The sequence below is a fragment of the Dermacentor andersoni genome, chromosome 3 (genome assembly GCF_023375885.2).
Source record: "Dermacentor andersoni chromosome 3, qqDerAnde1_hic_scaffold, whole genome shotgun sequence".
Taxonomy (NCBI): Eukaryota; Metazoa; Arthropoda; class Arachnida; order Ixodida; family Ixodidae; genus Dermacentor; species Dermacentor andersoni.
Window position 1 is genome coordinate 60,123,751 of NC_092816.1, and position 25,545 is coordinate 60,149,295.

Below are 25,545 nucleotides of genomic sequence, written 5' to 3' on the forward strand. Positions count from 1 at the left end.
GAGCGCCTTCGTGAGTGGACGATGTTATGGTTGAAAGGAGGCTGAAGCAATGCGCTCGGGCAGCAAATTGGATGCCCGGACCAGGTGACTGGTTAAGCAGTTCACCTTAAGTACTGCGCAGCCAATTCATGCACAGTCAGTAAAAATTGCGCAAACGCGCGATCTATACAAAAAACATAAACCAATCTGGGTTGAATATTTTGTCATAAGAAGATGGGTACCCGAGGGGATGGGAAAACTCGGCCAGTGATGGTATAGGCCATTTCATACATTGTGATGGCACTTAAGCGATCGGCAAATATTGCGCATGCGCGATCGGCCCCTAAGAAAGGTGATCAAATGTGAGAAAGGTGGTAATAGGGTCCCGGACAAGCCATTCTCCCGAAGAAGCGCTTATTTCGGCACTGATGATGACGTCGACGTTCACATTAGCGTGTCGCTCAACATCTGTGGAGTGTCGCCATCACCGGTGGGCATCTTCGGTTCCTTTTTTCTTGTTTGCCTGTTGGCCTTCTTTCGCTCGGCTTTGCCTAACAACCTTTAGTAAACAAATAAAAACATGTAAACGTAAACACAAACAAGTTTGGTAAGGGCATGTTGTATCTCGGTCTCAGTGTGTGCATTTGCGCTTCAACACCACGATTTGATGCGGCACGTTGGTTTGTTATGGCTTATGTTGATTAGACTCGCAATAAAAGAAGGACGATGGGAAAAAGTTCAGTTCACATACGTTTAGTTTTCAGGTAAACTAATACCCCTGTTAAGTGGGCAAGCTACGTGCAATTACGGGGAGTGCACTTCGGGCCCTTGAGTGACACTGAAGGCTACGCGGTGCTGAACGGAGAACAGAGCGCACTCACAGTAAAAAAAAAAAAAAAAAATGAAATGGTGACAGACTAAGTGTGCGTTATTTCAAGATGTAGAGTAAAAGGAATATAAAGGTTTCAAAAATCGATCGTTTTACGTTGCATTATAGATAAAAACAAACTTAATCTATATTTTCTCAACAAGAAACGAAAAGATTTTTTTTATTATAAAGAAGAAGAAGAAGTAGTTTACTGATTGGAAAATGTAGAGAGGTCGGCCGGAAAATGGAGCATCTGGCCTGCTACTCTACGTAAGGGGAGGGGAAGACGGGAAGTAAAAGGGTCACAATGGGGGATGACAATGGAAGGAACGAGGTAAAGCACACATTGTATAACTGTTATCACAAGCGTGAGTCCAGGCCTGTGTCGCCTAAGAAACGTGAAAGAGCACGCATTGTCTCTATCGTCTGCCAACTGTATGGCCATGCGCCTAGCAAGAGGTCCTCCGATTATAAAAGTTTTGCAAGTCAACGCGGGCCAAGACGAATGCTTAGCCAATCGAGAACAACATGGTAGAGTGCGACGAGCCGGCACTTGATCGTGCTAGAACGGAATATGAGCGAGTTTTTTTCTGATCAGTTCGTTAAAAGATGTTCAACAACTAAAATGAACTTATGTGTCCTTTTTTATGCATTGCATTTTGTACCGCTTAAACCGCTGGCGGCGAGGCTACGCACTCGGCCAGGTAAGTGCGTTCCGTGGACTCACTCCGACCGGAGTGCATTCTTGTGCAAGTGACACTTCACTTGCAACCTTTAGATTTGGCAAGCTGCATTTAAACCGAGTGACACTCTCCGTAAGTGCACTTAACTTGCCCGCTTGACAGGGACATAGGAGTCCTAGGTGCGGCGTTTAACCTGTTGCCCCCTTTGTGTTTATCGCCTCGTTCGCGTTGACCTAATACTTCCCTACACATTAGACTCCAACTACAGCCGAGCAATAGGACCTGTGCAACGCTTGTTCTTCGCAGCGACCGTACATTACGAGTAAAGTTCCCTGTTCATATAGAGGGGTAGCGTTTTATGCTTAGCGCTTTCACCCGTCGGCCTGTTCTGCCAAATGGCAACGGGCGGGCAGTTTCAAGCTTCCATACCCGTCGCCGCTGGACGCCTCAGCGAAGTCTACCTGCATCGTCCATCGAGCCAGTACACATACGAGAGGGATTATAAGGGATATAGGGGAGAACGAGACGGTGCGTTCGCGCTCGCTTTTACCGAGTCGAGCGGCGCGCTAAGTAGACACGAGGCGCGGTGCGCGGGTGCCCCCTAAGGGTGTGATTTAAATCAACGCAAGATCGCGTTCAAAGTTTGCAGTTTCAAGAAAGGGCCGCTAGAGCTGCTTGCGAAACGGCGCGTGCTCGGTGGCGACGGCTTCACGTCAAAACGACCTCCTCACCCCCCATAATATGCCTACAACTTCTCGACGCTGCGCGTCGCGTTGTGTGCTGCACGTTTGCGAACTACCTGTACCTGCGCGCGTTGCCAAGGGTACGAGACGAGCTTATCGCCTCGCCTCATTAGCCGCACCTGAAGGGCGGAAGAGCTAGAAGGGAGGGAGTCTCGGGTGAATTCAAAGTATAAATGGAAGGGCGAAAAAAAAATGAATGAAGGGATGAGAAGTTGAAGGCGCTTAACGAGAGGAAAACGATGGAGTGGAAAGCGGTAACGTGGCGAAAAGTGCGCGTGTGTGTGTGGGCACAACATTTGCGCATTTCCTTTGGTGCCCGAGTCTAGCGCGCTAACCAAGCGTTACGATGACTGGCAATCGAGGGAGCCGCGCGATTTCTTTGCGTAGGCTTTGCAGTAGATAGATAGATAGATAGATAGATAGATAGATAGATAGATAGATAGATAGATAGATAGATAGATAGATAGATAGATAGATAGATAGATAGATAGATAGATAGATAGATAGATAGATAGATAGATAGATAGATAGATAGATAGATAGATAGTCAAAGCTTTTTTCTGGTAGTAATGTACTTTACCTATTACTTTATTTACTAGGTAACGCAAACTGTAATTACTTTTTCTTCCATAACCGATTACATGTAACCTCTTACTTTATCGACGAGGCAAGCTGTAACAGGCGACGCAGCTGCCTGGCGAATGCACATGTTCAGACAGGTAAACCTGGGGGCTCAGTATTTCTTTCCTAATAGAAACGGGTGCTCGTATTAATAGTATTATTTGATTTGAGAACATATATACACTTTTCAGGAAAAGGCATGTGAGGAGCACACTGACAACTGCCACCGGGAAGGGCACAACGCTGCCTACTCTTCAGAAAGAAGGAGACAGAAAAACCCGCCGTGGTTGCTCAGTAACTATGGTGTTAGGCTGCTGAGCACGAGGTCGCGGGATCGAATCCCGGCCACGGCGGCCGCATTTCGATGGGGGCGAAATGCGAAAACACCCGTGTACTTAGATTTAGGTGCACGTTAAAGAACCCCAGGTGGTCGAAATTTCCGGAGTCCTGCACTACGGCGTGCCTCATAATCAGAAAGTGGTTTTGGCACGTAAAAGCCCATAATTTAATTTTAATTAAGGAGACAGAAACATAGAAATGGAAGATAGGAAAAAGGTGACGAAAGGGGAAAGAAAGAACAAGATGACAAATCTTAAAGAATAAAGCAGAACACGCACAGTACAGGTCCCGAACGGTAGGCCCGGTCACTGCAGGTCACGGTGCCAAAGAATGTTAAGATGAAAGAAATAGCTAGTGTCTGAGGCCTCGTCATTTGAAAACGAAAATAAGCCACAAACGTGAACCTAAGTTAGTTACATCTAGAAAAGTTAGGGGAGCGTGATGAGCCCGATCGCATCGAGACGCATAGCCACTGGGTGCAAACATTCGGCGTGTGTCGTGCACCGCAGGACAAGATGATAGTCCATCATTATATCGACGTGCCCTCCTTGCGGGGCACTCCAATATCAGGTGCTGAAGTGACTCGCAGAAACCGCAAGACGTGCACGATGGACTGGCCACACGTACTTGCCGGTATTAACGTTCGCACACGTTCACATAGCCGACCCTTAGCTTGAGCAGTTGTTCTCTATAGCGTGATGAGGCAAGCTTCGACAGCGAACACAACGTGCGAACGTTCCATTTGTGACGCGCTCGTCTCGATGCTACTCAAGTAGGGGGCGACGAATCTGCAGACGAGCGTGATCGCGGCTCGATAGCGACGACCGGTTAGAATGTTAATGCTAGGAAATCGCGTACGAACAATATTTTCTTTTTTCAGCTTTTCCTTACCGCGACCGGGAGCGTTTTGTTCAAGTGCCAGAAACAATGAAACGTTGCGCTTCATAGACGATCCAGACGCTGAGAAATCACAATCTCGTGAGCAAGACTCGTCTACGTTACAGCACTTCCCTATCCCCTCCCCCTCCCTCGCAAATCGAGCGAATTGGCTAACCTCCAGCTGCTCAACTAACCAGCCGAAATCAGCACTCTTGTTCAACTAGGGCTATCGTCTTGATGATTTTGTGTAGCTTGGCACAATGGTAATGAAAATGCAACTGCAGTTAGGTGGTGAAATTTAGTTCTGCAGCCGGCCAGATGATTGGACGGCCAACGTAATGACGATCATGTGAATAAAAATTTCATGACACGTACCGTCTGCTCTGATAGAAGCGCGAGCAAGAAAGAAATAAAACTGACCACAACACTTGTTACGCATAACCACGTGAGAGTGCGACATTTCATCGTTCTGTATAGACGGCGTCTACAAGCTTGGTTTAGTACCAGACGTACGTTTTTTAGCCTAAGTTAGGTCACGGTTACAAATTCCGGCGATCATGGAAGTGCGACAAGACACTCTAATCGTTTTATGGTAGCAAATCTTAGGTCCTTCTTCCGGTTAACCTCCCTGTTTTTACAGTTTCATTTTTATTTCTCTCTCTCTGTAGTCATGTTCATCTTCTTCGCATTTGAAATTATGTTGATAGTTAGCTTGCTTGATAATAAAGCTTTTGCAGCGGCCCTTTATATTTTCATTCATTTGGGCTTCGACTTGAGCTGACGTTTCAATACATGTAGAGACTGCTGCTCATATTTAACTAGCGTTCCTATTTCCATGATGCCATGTTTATTTAACCAATGTTCCTAAGCTCATCCTTTTTCTTTTTTACATTGGAAATGTGTACTGTTGTTTCTTTCATATTGCTTTTGTTCATTTCTTTCTTTGTTTTGTTATACACACTGAATAGTATGTAATGCTATATACTTGGTATTTCTGCGATGGCATTAGGGAATATTTAAAAATCACCTGTGGCAGATAGCAGAATCCTAATCCTTGAGCTGGGTTGCTCAGACATCATTTTCATTAAGAAATCGAAGTGCTTAATCGACTAATTTACAAAAATTTACTCATTAAGTTTTTTTTAAATAATTACCTTATGGCACATATCGCGATTTACAAATTGTAGGCGGGAAGTCCGCAAGGCGGATTCAGTTAGAAGGAATTCCCAGAATGACACCCGTTTCGAGACATTAGTTCCAGAGCCTTGCGAATAAATACATTGGTGGTCCAGTTACTTTTGAGCTTCAATACATAAAGCGGCGTTTTGTTTAAAAAGTAAGTCTGATGACAATGCATTTTTTGTCCAAGGTTTCATGACGCATATCTCGAAAAATGATATCATCCACAGTATTCGTTTTGAGCGGATATGCCTTGTGGTCTCACCAGCCACACTTTGTAACTCGCAATATGCGCCGCAGTGTAATTAGTTAAACACTTAATTGACAAATTTTTGATAATTAGTTCATTACGTATTTCGAATTCCCGTGCAAGTAGTGCCCGTCTTTTCGAGTAGACCAGTTCGAGAACTAAAAATCCAGATATCCGGCGCAGGCGATAACTAAAAAAAGAAGATTACTCAAAAGACTTCGTCGGCAACACCTGGTATACCTTCTTCGCTTACCTGCGTGTGTAACACTCTCCACCACGCCCACCCCACGCCACCTCACAGCGCCTGCGTGTAACGGAGTAAACAAACAGCGCATACTCTCGGCGTATTCGACTAGGACAAGAGTTTCTCGTGACGTTGTTGAACGCGGCCACGTCATGCGCGTTTCTTTTTGCCAGCAAAACCTCCAGCGGCGCGCGCACGCGCCCCAGAAAGCACACATGTCAAAGGGCGAAAAGAAGAAGCGTCCATTTGCTGGAATGAACCCGCTGAGCGTGTCGCCCGTCGTCGTTATTATATAGCCTGACGTCTCTGTCCCGCTTTACCCCTCCTCCACTCCCCTCCCCCCAAAATATGAATAAAGGATTGAGCGAGACAGCCCCGGATAGCGAGAGGCCGCGCGGCGCTAATGAGCACATGCCTCCGCCGCCGCCGCCGCCGCTACGGCATGCACATACCACACACATCATGGGCTCGGAGACACCTCGCCCATGCGACGCGACAGCCAGTTCTGCCCCCCTGTCACCTAATCAGGCCAAGTGTGCGTCACCGCTCTTGCTACTGCACTGCGTGGTGCCTCGCTTGTGCAGCCCCTGTGCGATGCTGCCGTTTCTGCACCGGCTACCGTGTTTATTCGCGTGCAAGTGAGCCACGGACGCCCATGTTGGCTCGGCTAAGTTTGGATGCACCACGTGGCTACGAGGAAAGCTGCTGGAATGAAGCCCCCCATCCCCACTCCCACGCAATTAACCGCCTTTTATGTGAGAAAAGAAGTAACATTTAAGGAGTGTCTCCGTCTTTCCATAGTACAGTTCACGCGATGAAGCTCGCAGTTCACTCTCACGAAGAGTAGTAGCGAGCGAACTTTACAACTAACCGTCGTCTACAGTGAGAGAGAGAGAGAGAGAGAGAAAAGAAAGCAAGAAGAGAACGCAGGGATGTTAACCAGACAAGCGTCTGGTTGGCTAGCCTCTATACACTGGGGGGGGGGGCAGAGAGAGAATAGAATAATAGGAAGAAGAGAGAGAGGAAGGCAGTGAATGTGTGCACGCGTACTGACAGAACCATGCAGCCAAAGAGGCTCGCACATGCGAGTCATTTGTATAAGTGCACAAACGTGCCTTCAACGCCTTGTGGGCTGACGAGTGATTGGGACGGTGTACCAGTATCGTCCGAACGGACCGTCTCTATGCGCTGGCGACTAATTGACTTTGCAGATTACATTGAGGACCGGGCCCAATAGGTGGGCGATGTTCCCGCCGTTGCCGCAGACATCTCGTGGGGCACTGTCAGACATTCCAATTAGTGTTGCGTAAACGTTTACGAAGACAACCACAACCGACGTAGAAGTCATTCTTCAAGTCGGTATATTCGGCGTGGGTGGTAGGGTTACGTCGAGGGATTTAGTTCGTGTAGTTTAGTTAGCCTTATATGCTAGGTATTCCACTTTGCCAAACGAGACTGTGCGCCAGGCGGCGAAGCTACCTTGCAGCGTGCTTCCTTTAGAGAGCGCCCCCCCCCCCCCCCCGCCCCTTGTCGGTGCAATCATTTCCAACGAACTTCAATGGCCAGACGACCATTGAAGATAACTTTCGCTTCTTGTTTATCCTACGTGATGGAGAATTTCCACCCCATTTCTCTCTCTCTCTCTATCTCTCTCTCTCCCTAGACACGCGAACTGGTCGTGAGCTCGTGAATTTAGAAGCTAACGACGGGCTATCAAAGACCGATGCTTAAATATGTGCTGGAGAGGTGCATTTGGAAGAGGAGAAATTCTGTCTTAAAAAAAAATAGAAAGAAAGAAAGATGCGGTGACCTTCTTTCAACCTCGGACTCGCCTAACTGTCCTCGCTCAGTGGCGACATCTTAGTTCTCTATTAACTTCGGATCAATAATTGAGGGAGGAGAAAGGTCAGTCTATACATATATTCGCATAAATACGGCACAACGAGCGGTGTTCGGGGTCTCGGGCGTCACGAATATGACCGACGAGCTGCCGCGGCACCGTCACGCCACGTCATTGGAGTGCGCGCTTTGGGAACGCCGACGAAGCCGGGGTTCGCGCCGCTGCGCCGTAGGCCGCGACCTCGTCATTACCATTCCCGCTGACAGGAGCGCATTGTGGATGACGTTAGAGCTCGCCGACGCCCACCACGTTCCGAGCAGCCTCGTTTCCTTTCTTTTTTTTTTTATGTGAAATTTACGACGGTGCTTGGCCTGCTGCTGTAGGCAGGCATGCACTGTATACGAACGCCACCTGTACAGTGCCGCGAAACTATCTTACCGATGAAAGCCGCCTGCTCTGCGTAGTGCTTTACTTAATTTAGACTTCGAGTCGACTAGACCAGGAAATATTCGTCTGCCTCGCGTTTTTGCTGCGCGAGCCACTAATGACCTAAGAAACGGAGTTTCGGGGTTGTACGCCTTGGAATGTAGCGCTCGTGGTGCGCACTTTTGATTCCTATCAAGGGTAAAGTAAATAAACAACATAGTGAGATTAGATTTGGCACAGAAAGCCGGTAACGGTGAATTCGAGATTTGGAAAATTTCAAAGGTCGTGGAGCGATTCGCACGATAACGATTCGTCAAGCACCCGCTTTCGGCGTTCCTCTCGTAAAAAAAAAAAAAAAAAAGAAAGAAAAAAAAGAAAAAAAACATCTCTTCCCTGGCTTAGGTTAGTCAGCCAACGGAGTGTCTTCGTCGTGCCGCCATGGTGGTCGGTTTTCGTGGCGTTGTGATTGTGCCATTGCCAAGCAGTCGTCGTCGTGCCTTCACCCAGAAATAAACGTTGGCGGGGACCTTCGCTCGCGTTTGAATGTCCAGTCTCGCAGGCGCAGCGGTATCGTCTCCTACTGTACGCATGACCTCCGCTTCAGTGTCTAGGCCAGCTACGAGCACTGGGCATACGATAGCAGATACCACAAAACACGGCTTAAATCTATATAATACACATATAACACACGTACATCAAGTATCATGTCTTAAGGCAAGTCTTCGTCGCAATTGAAACGAACTGGATCCTAGTTAGGTGTGTGTGTGTGCCTAGTTAGGTGTATGTGTATGCGTATGTTTGTCTAAAACTGGATGAAGGCAAGAGGACGAAACACTTTACCAGCTACACACAGCGACTTGTTGGCGTCTTGTATAAAGCTGCGTAGCTCAATTCTGAGAGCACCGAGAAACGGCTGCATCAGAACTGTTTCCTTACACGCTACATGATCTCAGTGACCCACGGATTTGAATTGCGCCACTTGACTGGGGCATTAATTTAATGCACTTAAAGTTATCTTGTTAAAATAAATAACAGTATGCGGATATTCCCGTCAATTGTATTTGCAAATGTTGAAACGTCAATGTTGAATGAAACATGCCAAAACAGTTGTAGTGTCATGCTGAGGTGGCTGCTTTTACCTCTAAAACGCAATTCCCGGTGCATATAGAGGAGAGCAATAGCGGAATTTTCGCTATAATCTGTCTGGCGTGAATTGCCACGTTTAAACCTTCTTGATAAAAGAAAATCAGTCCTCTCACCCCATCCTCCCCTCTATCTCGTGTTTGTTGGCCTGCTCTTTAAAATGCGTCGCCCTCGGGAGACTTGGCTCTATCTGGTAGCGTCAGTGAGCGCGGCATTTAATAGTCGGCCGCGCGCTGTTTCCTCCGGGGAGCTGGTTCGATGGCAGGCTGTTCACGCCACAACTAACACCGGTGGTGTCAAGTTGCGCGCTCGCGAGATCCCCGCGCCAAAAAAGAAAAGAAAAGTTGTCGTCCTTGACACCACGCACGCCTCATCTGTCAAGGGTGCCCAATGCGCGCTTGTTGCTTTGTCGTGCTTGCCTCTAAGGGCGGTGATTATTTATGCGCGGCTCTACAACAGCTGTGACCTTGATCGATACAAAAGGCGGCACGTTTGCCATCTTTCTCGCTGTCGCCGCTTAACTGGTTTAAACGAACGTAAACTAAATAAATAAATAAATAAAGGCAGCGGTAAGCACGGGAACAAGGCGACGACGAGACCAATGTACCACTGTTTCTTTTTTAATTATTTGCTAACATGTACCAACATGCCCAGCTCACCATCTTTGCGATTGGTTTAAAGCTCTTCCAGAGAGCGAGTGCGTGTAACGAGCATTCCGTTTCGTGCAGCCGAGAACATTTCCACCCTTTCTCAGTGTGAACGACAGATGCGGCTTTCTTCGAAGAAAACTAAATAGGCTTGGTGTTGTGCCGGGAAAGCAATGGTGCTAAACCCTTTAGATAAAAAAAATAAGTGAATGGCCCTAGTTCATGATGTTTTTTTTTCCTTCATTTTTTCTTTCTTTGTTTCTTTTTTTTTCTGTACGCGCCGCACGCACATGTAGGGAGAACCGATGTGATGCATTTCGTTCCCTGCGCTACCAATCGTGAAATCTTTTGCGGCATACAATTTCTGACAGCAAACGAAATCCTGTTGAAGCTATTGCATCATCGCTATAAACGAAATGCGCAGTGGGCGCTTTCCCGCGCCACTGCCACGCAGCTTACTTCAATTCCAGAAAGGGCGATTATAGGTCGTCAGGAAAGTGACCTTTTTTTCGCAACATTGCGTGCTCCGAAAACTTTGGTGGTCGGCTGTACCCACGGGTAAAGTATATGCCGTGTACAGTGATTACGGAACGCTGTAATGTATTCTAACCGAACAAAAGCAATTCACTGACCCAAGATAGCCCGGGGAGAGAGATTTAGGACGTAATTAAGAACCGATATGTTATAGTTATCAATCAAGTCTATGCAAATTCCATATACGTTTTTTTTTTTTCTGTGAGCTTTAAATGGCGCTTATAGACCACGCATGTGGTCAACAGCGTTTAAGGGCTTCATAATTAAACAGCCCATTTCTTAAGTCTTCGAACCGCATTATATCAAAAGAAACGGAGCTTTAAACGGTCTTTTTTTCTTGAGAGATTACATATTACACATAGTCGAAGTACAAATATGTAAGAAGACGAGCAGAGCAGTCTGCAAGAAGTCCGTAGATAGCATATAGAATCTCTAAATTCATTTCATTAAGGGAGAGCTAATTGGGACCGCGAAAATCTTTCGCGTGGTCCCAAATACAGATCGGCAATTTATTAGAAGATGGCTCGAAAACTCTTCTGCGAAGAACATGATTCTTTCCTGACCTGGCAGGCTTCTTGCAATCAATTTGAGGGGAGTTCGGGGAGCATCGTATTTTTTTTTTCTGGCGATCTATAACATGTAGCGGAGTCGATTCGTAGCGATTGCACGAATGGGCTGCGGCACGGGAGCCAGATTGGGACCATTCAAGCTGCTTATGGCAGCTTTTAGCCCGGGAGGACGTTTCTAGTGTATACTAGAAGAATTAATAAAGTTGAAGTTGATAGCTCACAAGAGAGAGAGAGAGAGAGAGAGAAAGGCAAAGGAAAGACAGGGAGGTTAACCAGAGATTATCTCCGGTTGGCGACCCTGTACTGGGGGAGGGGAAAGGGGATGAGATAGGTAAGAGAGAGAAAAGGATAAAAAATATAAATTCGAAGAAAGGAACTATACAAACACAAACTCACGTACACACGAACTGTTTCAGCGGGCACTGTCACGCAGCCCGCAAAGGCGTTCCTAGTGTTACGCAGTGTCACCGTACAATCCTGCGTCACACAGTGCACAGTCACAATTTGTCAGAAAGTCCCGTATGTTTTGAGTACCGCAGCAGCGCCTTCATAGCGGATGGCGCTGATGTTCGCGTAAGCTAGTTTCCAAGGATGTTGTTTTCTGTCATAGGGCGCTTGTCCAGCTTATTTAAACTGGCTGAGAGGACTGCTCTTCGCGGGTTGAAACAAGGGCACTCACAAAGAAGGTGCGCGATTCTTTCATTGCATCCGCAGAAGACGCAAAGTGGGCTGTTAGCCATTCCGATAAGAAAGGAGTACGCATTTGAAAATGCGACTCCAAGCCATATAGACGGACAAGAAGGGTGCAGTCACGTCGTGGAAGCTCGGGCTCCCAAGCTATACGTGCTTGCATTATACCGTTCCGCATCCACGTGCGTGTCGTCCTGATCACTCGTCTCACACTGCGATTTCAACGATAACGTACTAAACGACACGCGCACATACAGTTTAGCTTTCTTAAGCTCTTCCGAAAGGCGGCGCTGTGGATAGAGCTATCGCCGGCAATTCTTCTCAGAGCTGTACAGACTCGCTCGCAGCGAGTTTCCTCCGCTTCCTCCAGACGGAAGCGCAAAAAAAAAGCAAAACAACAAAACATGACAAAACATGAAAAAAATTTCGGTCGTTGAAAAAAGAAATTAAACTCCGGTATTTAGTGTGCCGAAACCGCGGTATGGTTACGAGGCGCACGCAGTAGCGGGGGACTCTGGGGAAAAAAAAAATTGACCACTCGAAGTTCTTTAAGGTACACCTAAATGTAAGCAGACGAGCGGGCTTTTTTTTTCCTCTCTTTATTTTTCTATTTCGCCCCCTCCGAAATGCGGCCTCCGTGGACGGAATCGTACCCGCGACCTCATGCTCAGCAGCGGAACGCCATGAGGCCGCTTATCTACCACGGTGGTTCTCTTTGTCGTTCCACGTCGCATTTCTATACTCTCTGGCGTAAGCACACGAATCCAGCGATGACAGGAAATTGAGAGCCGTCGGAACCAAAATGAAGACGAATGGATGGCTTCGTGAAATATCGTGTTTCTCGCGTTTCTGTGACGCACCCTACGGATCGAGCGGCGAATCTTTCTGAAGAGCCACGAATGCTGTTGATGCTTTGTGCAACATGTGACTCTGCTGTATGAAAAAGTGAGCTTCCGTTTTAATAATAAAAAGTAAGTAAATGTAAAAGGGATGTTTTGGTCTCCCTTGTTTTATTCATTTTTTTTTCACACAGAATGACTTACTATAGCGGCAAAACTGTTCAATAATTTGACAAAATTGGAAATGACTGCACCTTCAAAACCCCCTTATACAACATCAATTCCTTCCTGCTTTTCTGTGCGCTCGTAATTCAAAACGACGCTGACGGTACATCTCCAGTCTGAGGTTTAATGAGACTGACTCTCATTAACGACTTACTTCTCTGCTACAAAGCCTCGTCCTGCTTCCGTAGTGGGCTTTTCTCTATCTTTTTCAATCTCCCTTTATGCGCGCTATTCAGTGAAATCATTTCAACTCTATACTCTCATATGTGAAACACCAACGATAATGGTCTTTCTTTCACCCCCTCTCCCCTTCCTCTCTGAATTTATTAGAACCAACTCATCCATTCGAAAATCTCCAGTGACGAATCGCGCTGGCACCGTATAGAGCGAGTTCGTTCTTTTTCTCCAGCGGCCGCTGTTTCGTATCTCGCGTCTCATTTTGCAAGCGACAAATTACGCTTCCCCTTTCGTCTCTTTCTTGCGCGCGGACACCGATTTCCCGCAACCGTTTCTCTTCCGGTCGGAGCCATTTGTATTCTGTTCGCGAAATACCCGGATGTCATAAGACTCCTTCGAAACTGACAAACAGACGGCACCGCTCGCGGCGCGCAGGTTTCGTATTTGCAGACGGAGTAGATGTACGGCATGCTTCAAAGGACTTCAAAAGTCCTTTTTTGCACCTCATCAGAAACGCGTCATTAATTCACGTTCTTTAGTACATGCGATATGTGTCGCTTTTATAATTTAAGCAAGAACAATATCGTAACTGATGGCGACCGCTGTATCACGTTCTTACGGCGCCGCTATTTTACATCTCGGCTATTAATGTCTTTCCAGCATAGCCCGCATAGGTAGTGTAGGTGCAGGCAGAGCTTTGATGCTTTCGAAGTGCCGCATGCGTTAATCACTCCATATATACGGAAAAATAAAGATTGTATACCTCCGGGCTCGTCGAAGTTCCCAGAATAACTTCCTTTTTTATTCGTCTTATAAAATATTTTTTTGAGCTTCGTGACATTTCGAACCGCGTCGGATGCAGGGCAAGTAATCGAAACTGTGTGTGCTGTTGGCTGTTGAAAAATAATGGCTTTAATTACAAGCTGGAGAAAGTTTGCCGAGCTGTCGGTCTTGCACGGCTCATTAGCTGTTGAGCGCATTACCACAGGTAATGGGAACACCGGAAGCTCAGTAATGATAGAGCTGCCCACAACGTTTCATTACTGTCGAATATTTTGGGCGAATGCAGAGTGCATGGTATTTTCACAGGTCTGTAATTAGCGATCCGTCTACTTCCCTGCATTTTTTTAAAGCTCCTGCTCGCGGTAAGCTGATCGCAGATATTAAGTACGGACATGCTACAACGAAAACAGCTGCTGAAAGCAGGAACATCGTGTGGAAATGCTGTTACCGGTCTTAGGAAATATCATTCACAATGTTTTAGCCCTGAAAGCTGGCTTTGTCGCTTTTCTGCAGCGAAGCTATTAGCCTCCAGATGGTCAGGATTTTTCGTGTATGGGCAAATCCCCGCGTAGGTGTGAAGTTCTGTGGCGACAGCTGTAGACTCGCACCTTTCCCTCCCCTTACCTCCTCCACCGCATTCATCCCTCCATTTGCCTTTCTCCCTCTTGTAAATTCCGCGTCTCTCCCAAGGCAGACTTAAACCACATCATGTGGGGGTGCCCTAATCACCCCCTTTCCTCAAGCAATTAATATCTAGTGAGGAGCAGTGGGAGGATGTCTTGCGCAGCTCGAGGCCCGACCTTCAGGAGGCCATCCTGGAGTGGGCTGAGAGGATAGAGGAGGCCTACTTCAAGTAGTTCCTCCCTCCACCCTCTATTCCGTTGCCCCTTTTCCTTTAAAGAGGGATAAATAAAGTTTCTCATCATCATCATCATCATCATCATCATCATCATCATCATCATCATCGTGTATACGCGTGCGCAGTGGTCACACAAAATTGTGGGCCGATCCCGGAGACAGTACAAAGAAACGGGAAGCAGGCAGGGTTCTGCTTCTCCAAGAGGCGCCACATGACGTCTTCAGGCGGCATCGTCACTTGACGAAGACGTCATGGCATGACGAAGGTTTGATGTCATCACTTCATCAGATGCATCATCAGGTGATATCGTCACGTGGTGGTGCCATTATTCTCGATATTCGAATTACAATACTTAGCTATCATGTGCACAGCTCGTGTGTAAGTCGTACTTTACGAATTTTCTTGCGCAATTTACTTTGAGAAATTCACTTAGTCCAATAACGATCTCGCGTTTGGTAGCGGGCCAAGGAGAATGAGGACGTATGCGTGATGTAGGTGTGCGCACATTGCATGTGTCCTTGATGCGGGGGCACTCTGCCCGTTGCGTTTGTCGCACAGCGCGTGCCACGACTGTAATTGACATTATGGCAAACAGTTTCCAAAAACAGTACCTCCACCTAGCGGCTGCGGCCAATCAGACAAACCTCAAACGGCAGCTGGAAAAGGGCTTCGTCTTTGGGTTTCCGCCTAACAGAAATGTGTTTTCTCGTATGTTCCAATTACAATCCAAAGTTATCATGTCTACTGCTTGTGTGTAAGTCGTACTTTACTAATTCTATGACGCAGTTTACATTGAAAGAAAAAAAAAAGTCACAGTTTCGCCCGAAAGGCGAAGCATCGATTGCGATAGCAAATTAGTAGACAGCTATACGAAGTAAGGATAGTAGCTTTATCGGCCGTATAAACTTGGAAACATTCGCTTACTAACTGAATTTGCAAGTATGGTGTCAGCGCGCACGAGCAAACATGACCGCATCACACTCGACGAGCGCCGACACTCGCCGTCAAAACGCTGGTGTGAGCAAGCGTGGCAGCAGCAGGGAGTGAAGTGGCCTTCGTGCGGTCTCTCGCTTCTACTCAGGAGCGGCGATAACACAGCGCGCTCAATGCTATGAGATGTCTGCAGATACCTTTCAATATACGGTGCGCGCGACCGCGCGCTGTCGTGCAAAATACACATTTGTTGGCGGAGTCGAAGACGCCCCCTCCCCTCCTTCCTGCGCTGCCTCTCCGCTTTCCTCCATATATGGCGCGCGGGATTGAGCTCCCCTCGCGCCCGGTCGTAAAATGCGCAGTTTCTACACAAGCGCAACTAAGCGCAACGCTTTCCTCCACCCCTTCCACCCCCTCCCTCACAGCCTTTCGCGCCACGGTAGACGGCGCGCTTGCTCACCGCTTTCTTCGTTCCCACGCGCCAGATTGAGCCACGATCGCCGACTTCCTTCGCGTGCTTTCACTCGCACATACAGCATACGACGCGTGACAACGGTGTTATCGCCCTTGGCTTTATACGGAACGTCACGGCGACGGCGACGGTAAAAATGCGCCTGCAGTGTCCATATAATTGCTGTCACAATAAAATTGCGTTCTTTCAATGGCGCACTTGCGCTTGGCGGAGGGCCTAGGAGAATGAGGATGTATGATGCCCTTGTGCACACGTACAGGGGTGGTCAAAAGTTTCCAGGCCACAGCTTGCGCGAACACGTTGACTTCGCGCCATGTGCCGTGGGATGTATCGGATTATAGGAGCCCCAAGGTTTCTGTGAAGAGGGTAAGGGACACTGTTTCTCACCACCCACAGCTTCCGAGTGCCAAAATTGCTCCAGAAGCTCCGCAACTTGCTTGAGAGTGAACGTTGTAGAACACTCTGTGGCCTGGTAACTTTTGACCACCCCTACACTTACGCGAATGACGTACGTCGCTTTTGATGGTGCTGCTTGTCTAACCTCGGCAACAGTTTCGCTGTACATCCACTTTCGCTGGGCGGAATGTTTTTTGTTTTTTTATCAAGTGCAACTAAATAGAAATGTAGGCTTGTTGGAGCGAGCTATCAAAAGAGAGAATAAATCGAGTTATCCCTTACGCCTAAACCGCACACAAACACACAAAAACCTATCTCTACAAGAAATATAAGCGCAAAAAACACAAATAACGAAAGTAATTAGAAGAGCTATCCCATATTCGCACGCGTTAGTAACAGAAAGTCATGCTTATATTGGTGCCATAAATATTGGTGCCATCATATTGGTGCCATCATATACACACACATATGCATGTCTTATTGGTAAAGTAATCCTCGAAAGAAACAATTAATTAGGCAGACTTCTCACAATAATGCGAATCGAATCAGCATAAATACGTTCACAAGAAAATTCCGTATAGCTGTCGAAGTCAAAGCGGTTCATATAGGTGCACAAATGAAATGTTTCTCTCATGCTTTCTTGTAGTACTTGCAGCGTCTCACATACATTGTTGTGTTCTTGTCGTCGTAACATTTGCCTTATATTTATCCCGGTACACGTACTCATCATCTGCGATCATTACTTTGGGCAATTAATAGCGCTGTTTTCTGCTAATTATTTTGTGATCTTATTTTCGTCGCTGTTGGTTATTTCAGGGGATGGGAGCGGAGCTAAGTCGCGCAACAGCGGCTTTTCTTCCCCTCTCCTCAGCCTTGTGGCATCAAAGTGGTATTACGCATTATTTGGTACCCATGGACATGTCTAGAATTAGGCTATAAATAAATAAATAAATAAATAAATAAATAAATAAATAAATAAATATGTACTCGCTGCTGAGCCAGTGCCCTCGCTGGCGGCTGTCATCGAGTGAGAACGATACGTTCATGAGCCGCCGAATGACAGCGTGGACGAACTTCTCTTGCTGCGCAGGTCTGTGCTACTCGGAGCTGTCTACGCGGTTCCCGAAGGCCGGCTCGGCGTACGTGTACGTGTACGCGACCGCGGGCGAACTGCTGGCCTTCCTGGTTGGCTGGGCGCTGGTGCTGGAGTACGCGCTCGCCGCGTGCCTGTCGGCAAAGGCCCTCAGCCGTCACCTGGCGGCCCTCTCGTTCAGCGCCATCAGGGTACGGTGGCCGTGCCTTGTCCTTCACTTGCGGTGTGGCTCGACAATCGCTCTCGACAGACCGCGCTGGACAAATTGGACGACACCCCTGTGACGGAGGAGAGAATCCTGTGGGATGTAGTGGTCCCAACGGACGATGAACGAAACGAGAACGAGGTTGAAGCAGGAGCCAACGTTTCGACAAGTGGACTTCTCGAAACGTTGGCTCCTTCTTTCACCTTGTTCTCGTTTTGTTCGTGGTCTTGAGTTTCCATCTCCCGACTTCCCCCTGTCTTCCCTGGTCCCAACAGAGTTCGACACAGAAAGAATTACACGCGCCGCTTCGACGCCTAGAAGGTCTTGTGAACTCTGTGACGGTTTCTTAAAAGTTGTAGCTCGTTACATCGCGTTATTAAATTAAATTAAATTATGTGGTTTTACGTGCCAAAACCACTTTCTGGTTATGAGGCACGTCGTAGTGGAGGACTCCGGAAATTTCGGCCACCTGGGGTTCTTTAACGGGCACCTAAATCAAAGTACATGGGTGTTTTCGCATTTCGCCCCCATCGAAATGCGGCCGCCGTGGCCGGGATTCGATCCCGCGACCTCGTGCTCAGCAGCCTAACACCATAGCCACTGAGCAACCATGGCGGGTACATCGCGTTATGTGTACGTTACTTCTTTTTTTCTGCATTTACCTCTTCTCTCGTTCTATGTTTATTTCCTTTACCTCTTTCCTCGAAACAGGTTAGCGAGCTGGTATTTCTATACTGGCTGACCTTCCTGTCTTTCCCCGCTCTTTTTCCTCCTCCTCCGAGACTCCTGGGGCGGCGCACGCCTTTGTATGTTTCCTGGCAGCCGAGCGAAATCGTTCGCGGGTCTCGTGTTAATCAACTCAAATCCAATTATATGTATTTATGACACAAAGCAGATCCGGGGCTATATAGGAGACGACCTGGAATGTAAGAAGGCAGCGTATTACTTCTGACCACCGGGGGGGTTCTCTAACGTGCACCTAAATCTAAGTACGCGGACGTTTTTGTGCAATCCATCACCATCAGAATGCGACCGGAGAAGCCGGGGTTCACACCCGCGTCCTCGTCATCAGGAGCAGAATTCAGCCAGTGATGCACCGCTACGAGCCAGTTGGGCTTCTACTGGAAGACTACTGTGGCCAGCCGTTCGCCTTCTTGTCTGCTAAATTTATCGTGTCTACTTCAGACTAGGAAACTTCAAGCGTCCGGGTTCCATATTTACGCACATTGAGAATACATATACGCCGACGCTTCGACGGCTTTGTTCTTGTTGAGAGGTGTGTTCAATTATTTTGCCCTTAGAGGGCTGTGTGATTGGGCTTCCCTGAGGGAGATGAGTTGGCGGTTTACGTGGAGGTGTGTGGACTGAATGAGCCGACTAAGAGCGGAATAGATGCGCAGGTCCCGTGACAATGTACAGCGGAGGCATGCATCGCCATAACGGAGATCAGCGTGCAAGTAATATAGTTAAGCAGGAACCATATAATGAACGTGTCTCAGACTTGTTGTTGACGTTGCGTGTATATTGTGGTCTCCTATGACGGTGGAGTAATCCTCCTAGATATACGTTGTATGCATAGTTACTGACCCGGGGCCGAATTCGCGAAATTTTTTGCTCGTAAGTGCTTCTAAACTTGCCGTTGGCCTGTCGTCTTCGCTCACAGTATACTGTGCCCAGCATCAGGATTGGCTCGAACTTGCTCTTACTAATAGTTCTAGCTTAAGATCTTTTTTGTTAACACAAGCCCAGATAAGGTGTCCTATGAGACACATTTCCATTCTTTCTACACCCATTCTATTAGTGTACCGCTTTATTCGGCCTTTCGTGCTGCTCATGCTCGAGATCGCGGGTTCGGTTCCGGTTGCGGCGGCTGCATTTCGAGGGGAGCGAAACGCGAAAACTCTCGTTTAATTATGTTTCTCTCATAGGCCTAGTGTAGCTTCGAGGCGTTACAATCAATCAATCGTATTACGTTTAATCAAGTAATGACCGTAAAATATGCCCATACTGTGAGCACCAGAAAGCACACCTGCACCTTCATTCGACTAAAAGTGTAATGTACTCTATGTTATTTAGAAGAAACTAAAACAATATGCACAAAGCTAAGGTGAAAAATAAGGAACGTTTGCACATGGCTCGGGGCAAAGAAAGCACATGCCACTATTTAACTTCATTACATAGCGTCTAGTAAGCAGACACTATGCAAGGACGGTACAAACATTGCAAGGTTTGATACCTCGTGCTGCAAAAATGAAGGTGCAAAAAAAAAAGGAAAGAAACACACCCGAAAGCGGCGTTTATTACAACCGTTTGCAAAAGACTTTACGAACGTACCCGTTTTGAATAAGAAGTGATGCTACACTTTTCATGCTTCCAGTTATTTATTTATTTATTTATTTATTTATTTATTTATTTATTTATTTATTTATTTATTTATTATTTTGTAGATTTGAGATGAATACATCCCTCTCAGTTTTGACTTACAATGCTGCGTGTGGGAGTTTTGTCGATCGCGAGTTTACTGCTTTTAAATTATGAGATAGAGGGTGGGAGAGAGAGAAAGAGTGAAATACAAGAAACCATACATTGCTACATTGCTATGGAAGGATAGCTCGTTTAGCAGGGTCGCTTCGGTTAATTCAAACTCCGCAAGCAGCCCCTCCCCCAACTAATCCCCCTAAACCGATGCAGCGTCTACTAAAAGCTAGAAAAAAAAAAGAAATTCAGCAGATGGGCGCTTCTCATTCTGTAGGCGACAATAGTGATGGGAGCAACCTGTCCTGTAGTGATGATGCACTGTGCCATATGCGATGTCTTTTCTGACGACCGCCGACGACAGTGTGGAGGTCTCTGTGAGACACTCAACAGCAACGCAACCTGTATAGTAATTGTAACGTCGTACTGAAGCAGTCTGTCGATTACGACAGATTATGCTTTAGGCAGTAGAAAAAGTTTGAATCCATTCATTTTTCTGGCGTTTATTAATTCAACATTTTGGTTAATTCGGCCGAAGCTTGTGGCCCCAGAGACGTTGAATTGACAATAGTCGACTGTACTACTAATAATCATTTCCACGCTTGTTGAATCACCACGTACTTGCAGCTCCTGCAGGCATTGGCGCCAAGTGTCCGTGCTGCATATTTTTTTGCAGTAATTACTTCCGCACATGCCTTCCGCACATTCTGACCTGCCTGGCTGCCTTTCGTGCCTCTGTTTTCGCCGCCGAAATCTAAGCAGGGAACGCGGCTCTGAGCTGCAGCTCACGTCACCACCGCCTTCATCATCATCATCATCATCATCACCTTCATCATCATCATCAGCTTGGTTACGCCCACTGCAGGACAAAGGCCTCTCCCATACTCATCCCAACTACCCCGGTCATGTACTAATTGTGGCCACGTTGTCCCTGCAAACTTCTTAATCTCATCCACCCACCTAACTTTCTGCCGCCCCCTGCTACGCTTCCCTTCCCTTGGAATCCAGTCCGTAACCCTTAATGACCATCGGTTATCTTCCCTCCTCGTTACATGTCCTGCCCATGCCCATTTCTTTTTCTTGATTTCAGCTAAGATGTCATTAACTCGCGTTTGTTCCCTCAGCCATTCTGCTCATTTCTTATCCCTTAACGTTACACCCATCATTCTTCATTCCATAGCTCGTTGCGTCGTCATCAAATTAAGTAGAACCCTTTTCGTAAACCTCCAGGTTTCTGCCTCGTAAGTGAGTACTGGTAAGACACAGCTGTTATACACTTTTCTCGTGCGGGATAATGGCAACCAGCTGTTCATGATCTGAGAATGCTTACCAAACGCACCCCAGCCCATTCTTATTCTTCTGATTCAAATGCCTTCGCATCCCCCCCCGCAGGCGTACCGCAACGGTTCGGGCCCCGTCGTGGAGTCGTCGTCCGGCTCGCCACCCGGCTGGTCGCAGCGGCTTCTGTTCGAGCACTCGCTGGCCAACTACCACGTGCCCGGGTTCGACCCATGTCCCGACATCGTCGCAGCCGCGGTGCCCGTGCTGCTCACGGCGGCGCTCGTTGCCAAGCCCAAGGTATATGCGTCGCACTCGCTCTCTGACTGCGGCATGTATACTCTTCGTCGCCTTGACCACTACCCACGACCGCTCTGTCATAAATGCGCGTTTTTTCGTGTTTTTTTTTCTTTTTTTTTTTTTTATGGAGCGGCCGTGCCTTTACTAAAGTGTTCACTTGCACAGTTAGCTCCGCTCTTACGTGTAAAGTACTTACCAACGCCTACACCTTAAAAGTGGTAAAACCCCTTCGCGGCCATGACAAGGGAGAGGGGGGGAGAGGTGGCAGCAAGCAGGTGACAAGGTGCATTTTGCCCTGAGCAACTGAACTTTCTCTTGGCTTAGTTGGTTCCTGCTGAGTGACATAATTGCTGCTCAAAGCATACACACGCACACAAAATGGTAAAAGAAAACACACATGGCGACGACATTGCATCGCGTGTGTGTTTTCTGCGTGTGTATGTGCTCCTTGCGGCAATTATGTCATTTGCCCCGAGCACACACTTTTTATGGGAAACATACGTACTTTATTAACAATGCTTTACCTTTAGGCTGACAGGCAACCCCTTTTTTTACGTCACTGTGAACTTTAAGCGACTTTGTCTTTTCCGAATTCACTTGCGTCAGAATCTTCTCTGATTAAACTTGCTCAAAGCAAAGACCCCTCTAGTATACGGCGACTAGTGCTCGCCACAATAAGGCGACACAGGTAATATGACAATTTATTTCCTGTATACATTTTTGTTTTGTCATCTTGCGCCGCCCCATCCTTCGTCAGCTGTACAACTTTTTCGGGAACTGAACCGTTTTCTCAGAACGACGCAACATTGTAAAATAGCAAACGGAGCTGAAATTTGTAAACTTCAGAGAAAAAATTGGCAGAATTGGCAGGTATGCCTAGCTGTAGATGCGACAGGCATATGCCTGTGTGCGTAGATGTGAAATTTGTAAAGATTGCCGGGCTCCATGCTGTCATTCTGAAAACCACAGCAACAGCAATATATATATATATATATATATATATATATATATATATATATATATATATATATCGTGAGAAGCAAACAACCACACCAAGAGAACACATAGGAAATTACTTGTACTGACTAATTGAAATATAGAAATTATAAATTTGGGGTGGGGAACGATCCCACGTCCTTCACAAGGGCGTGGACGTGGGATAGCGAAGTGTGTGTGCGTGTGTGCGTGGTCCCTTGAAGTTTGTTCAAATGAAACTTTACTTGTACTTACATGACGTGACAGATTATGTTGCACGGAAACCAAAACAGCAAAAGAGCAGATAAAATTTCGAGAACTATGTAAGATGTCCCAGCAATGGGAGGCGATAGAAGGATTTCTTATTTTAATGAAATTTTGTTCTGTGAACTGCAATTCTGAGTTAAAATAGAGCAAGATTTTCTAATTACTCCTATGAAAACACTCCTTCCTTCGAAGCAATACTAACACTCGGAGTAAAAGAAATTGTGCTAATGAAAATAGTCATTTCTATCTCTGGTGTCCACCGCAGATATGACGATAACTGTCTGCAATCGTAGGAGCAGATCGCAACTCCGGCAAATGCTGATCACGACTGATTACCGAGTGATGACATTTAACGTTCCCAAAAACGACACTCAGGCTGCGAGAGGTTTCGCAGTGAAGGGCTCCGGATTAATTTTGACCACCTGGGGGTTCCTCAACGTGCACCTAAATCTAAGTATGGCGCCCCCATCGAAATGTGGCCGCCGCTGATGGGTATCGCACCCGCTACCACGTGCTCTGCAACACGAGTGAGGTATCTATTTGGATGGAATTAGAAGAACGTGATTATACCGCTGAGTCGCTGCGCCGGGCAATTTTCACCGTTTTCAATGAGCTTTAGAGAAAAGGATAACATTTCTGCTTTGACGCATATACGGTTGCTAGCTCCTGCCGCAAGATACCCGAGCAATAAAACCAAAAACGATAAACAAGTTTGAACCGAAGCGTATACAAGCAGATGTTTATACGACCGCGCGCCAGCGACGCCCTTGTCACGTTTTTTATCGCGTACGTAAACATGCAATTCGTTTGCTGAGGTATTTTTTCGGTGTTTAGAGAGAGATGAACGCAAGGACAGCTTTTGGTCAAGTCGCAGGCGCATACCTCTACAACGACCGGTCGCGTTGGCTGGCCCGGCCACAACGCCTCTACGGAATGCGCCCATGATATATCCCGCCAATATTCCTGTCAAACGTCGCCGCTATATATATATACACGGTTCTGGCTGCTGCTTTGGCGCTGCGGCTTTTATTGCCACAGCGAGTAAGCGAAAAAGGATGAGACGTTGTCAACACCCTTATACGATGGCCTGCCGCAATCGACGACCGTTTGTCGTCCGGGAGGACGCGATACCGGCGTGTTTGATACCGTTTCGTTGCCCCTTATATATACCCTTTGTCTTTTTCAGTTTCACGCCCGTGCTATACTTGCGAATCCGGAAGATTTGTAAGGATAAGTGGGGGATACTATACTGAACATCTGCGAATTACAGCACGTCGTCAAATTCTGCAACGGCGACATATTAAGCCAATCAGAGAGGCCGCAACAGTCCTCTCGGTCAATCGGAGCTGGGAAGCTAGCGAAATTCGACTATATGTAGAATATAATGGTCACGTGGTTTGAAAGGTTGGGCCTGAAAAACGGGAAGCAAAAAAAAAAGAATAAAGAAACGGGAAGCACGAATGCTGCAGCTTGTGCCGTCCCTTTCGATCCGCCCGTTTGCGTTCGCGTTCTCCACAGCTCTCAGGTTACACAAACCACGTAATACGGTTTCAGCCCCTTTCGCTCAGGTCTATGATGTATCACTATAATTCAACGACGCGCTTGCTCTGCACCGGCATGATCCGCGTTATATTGTCTGGAGCCTAGTATACCGGTGAAGAAAGCATCCCCGTCTCTCAGTCATGTTTAAAGGTTTTGTAATCATGGCGAACTCGTCATCCGCAGCCTCGCTGCATTGTCTAATACTGTGTATACGACAAGGATCGTACCAGTGCGGGTTTGTTCAGTGGAGTATAGTGCCCGCAGCACAACCTCCGTATACTCCCGACTTCAGAGGTTGTGTAAGCTTAAATAACAAAGGTTATATGTCGCTAAGCAGACGAGGACGACGTGAGACACAAACGACATACACGGGCGCCGTACATATGCGGGCGCCGTAACCTTTTGTTTTTAAAGGGACACTAAAGCGAAACAATAAACCAGTTTAGACTAATGAAGCATTGTCTAAGAACCCTGCAGGCAGTCATATTTTAAAAAATAGTTTGATTATTAGATGAGAAAATGAAGGTCCAAGTATCAGTATTTGAATTTCGCGCCGAAACCCCAGCGCCGGTACGTCAGCGTGACGTCAGGGATTCCAAAGTATGTTTTCGCATTTGGGCCGCGTTGGCTGAATAAAGGTTCCCGAAACTTGCCATGTTTAATATTTGGTTCCTTTAGAACACAATGTAGTCAATCTCTACCGCTATATATAATTGGTAGGTCCTAGAAGATGCCTTCAAAATCCATGACGTCACAGCCCCCAGGTGCGGGAACTTAAGTAGGCGTCGCCACCGGTATTTCGTTCTTGCGCTTTTTCTGGCTTACGAAACGTCTTATCGTTGTAAGAGTGGTGTTTTTGGTGTTGCAGAACGGTAATTTACTGATGCAGAAGAAATCATTTTTCACTTTAGTGTCCCTTTAAGTCGCGAACCAAGTAGCTCGGCAACAAGCTTTCGTAAATTGTAGAAGCTCGTCTGTGGTTCTTTCGCACGCAACTGACGTGTTTCAATGCACGTGTGTGCCACCGCGTTGCACTATAGCATTGCTATTTGTGTGAGCAACAATTGTTCGCTTGCTTATGACCGCGAAGCG

General features: G+C 47.0%; 1 protein-coding gene across 1 annotated transcript in view; it reads left to right on the forward strand.

The window, feature by feature from the left end:
• Nucleotides 1–25,545, forward strand: part of LOC126547246 (high affinity cationic amino acid transporter 1-like) — a 442,489-nt gene that overhangs the window by 291,291 nt on the left and 125,653 nt on the right. The window contains exons 3-4 of the mRNA XM_050195200.2: nt 17,409–17,602; nt 21,484–21,669. Of these exons, the coding sequence (XP_050051157.1) occupies nt 17,409–17,602; nt 21,484–21,669 (380 nt within the window). The remainder of the gene's footprint in view (nt 1–17,408; nt 17,603–21,483; nt 21,670–25,545) is intronic.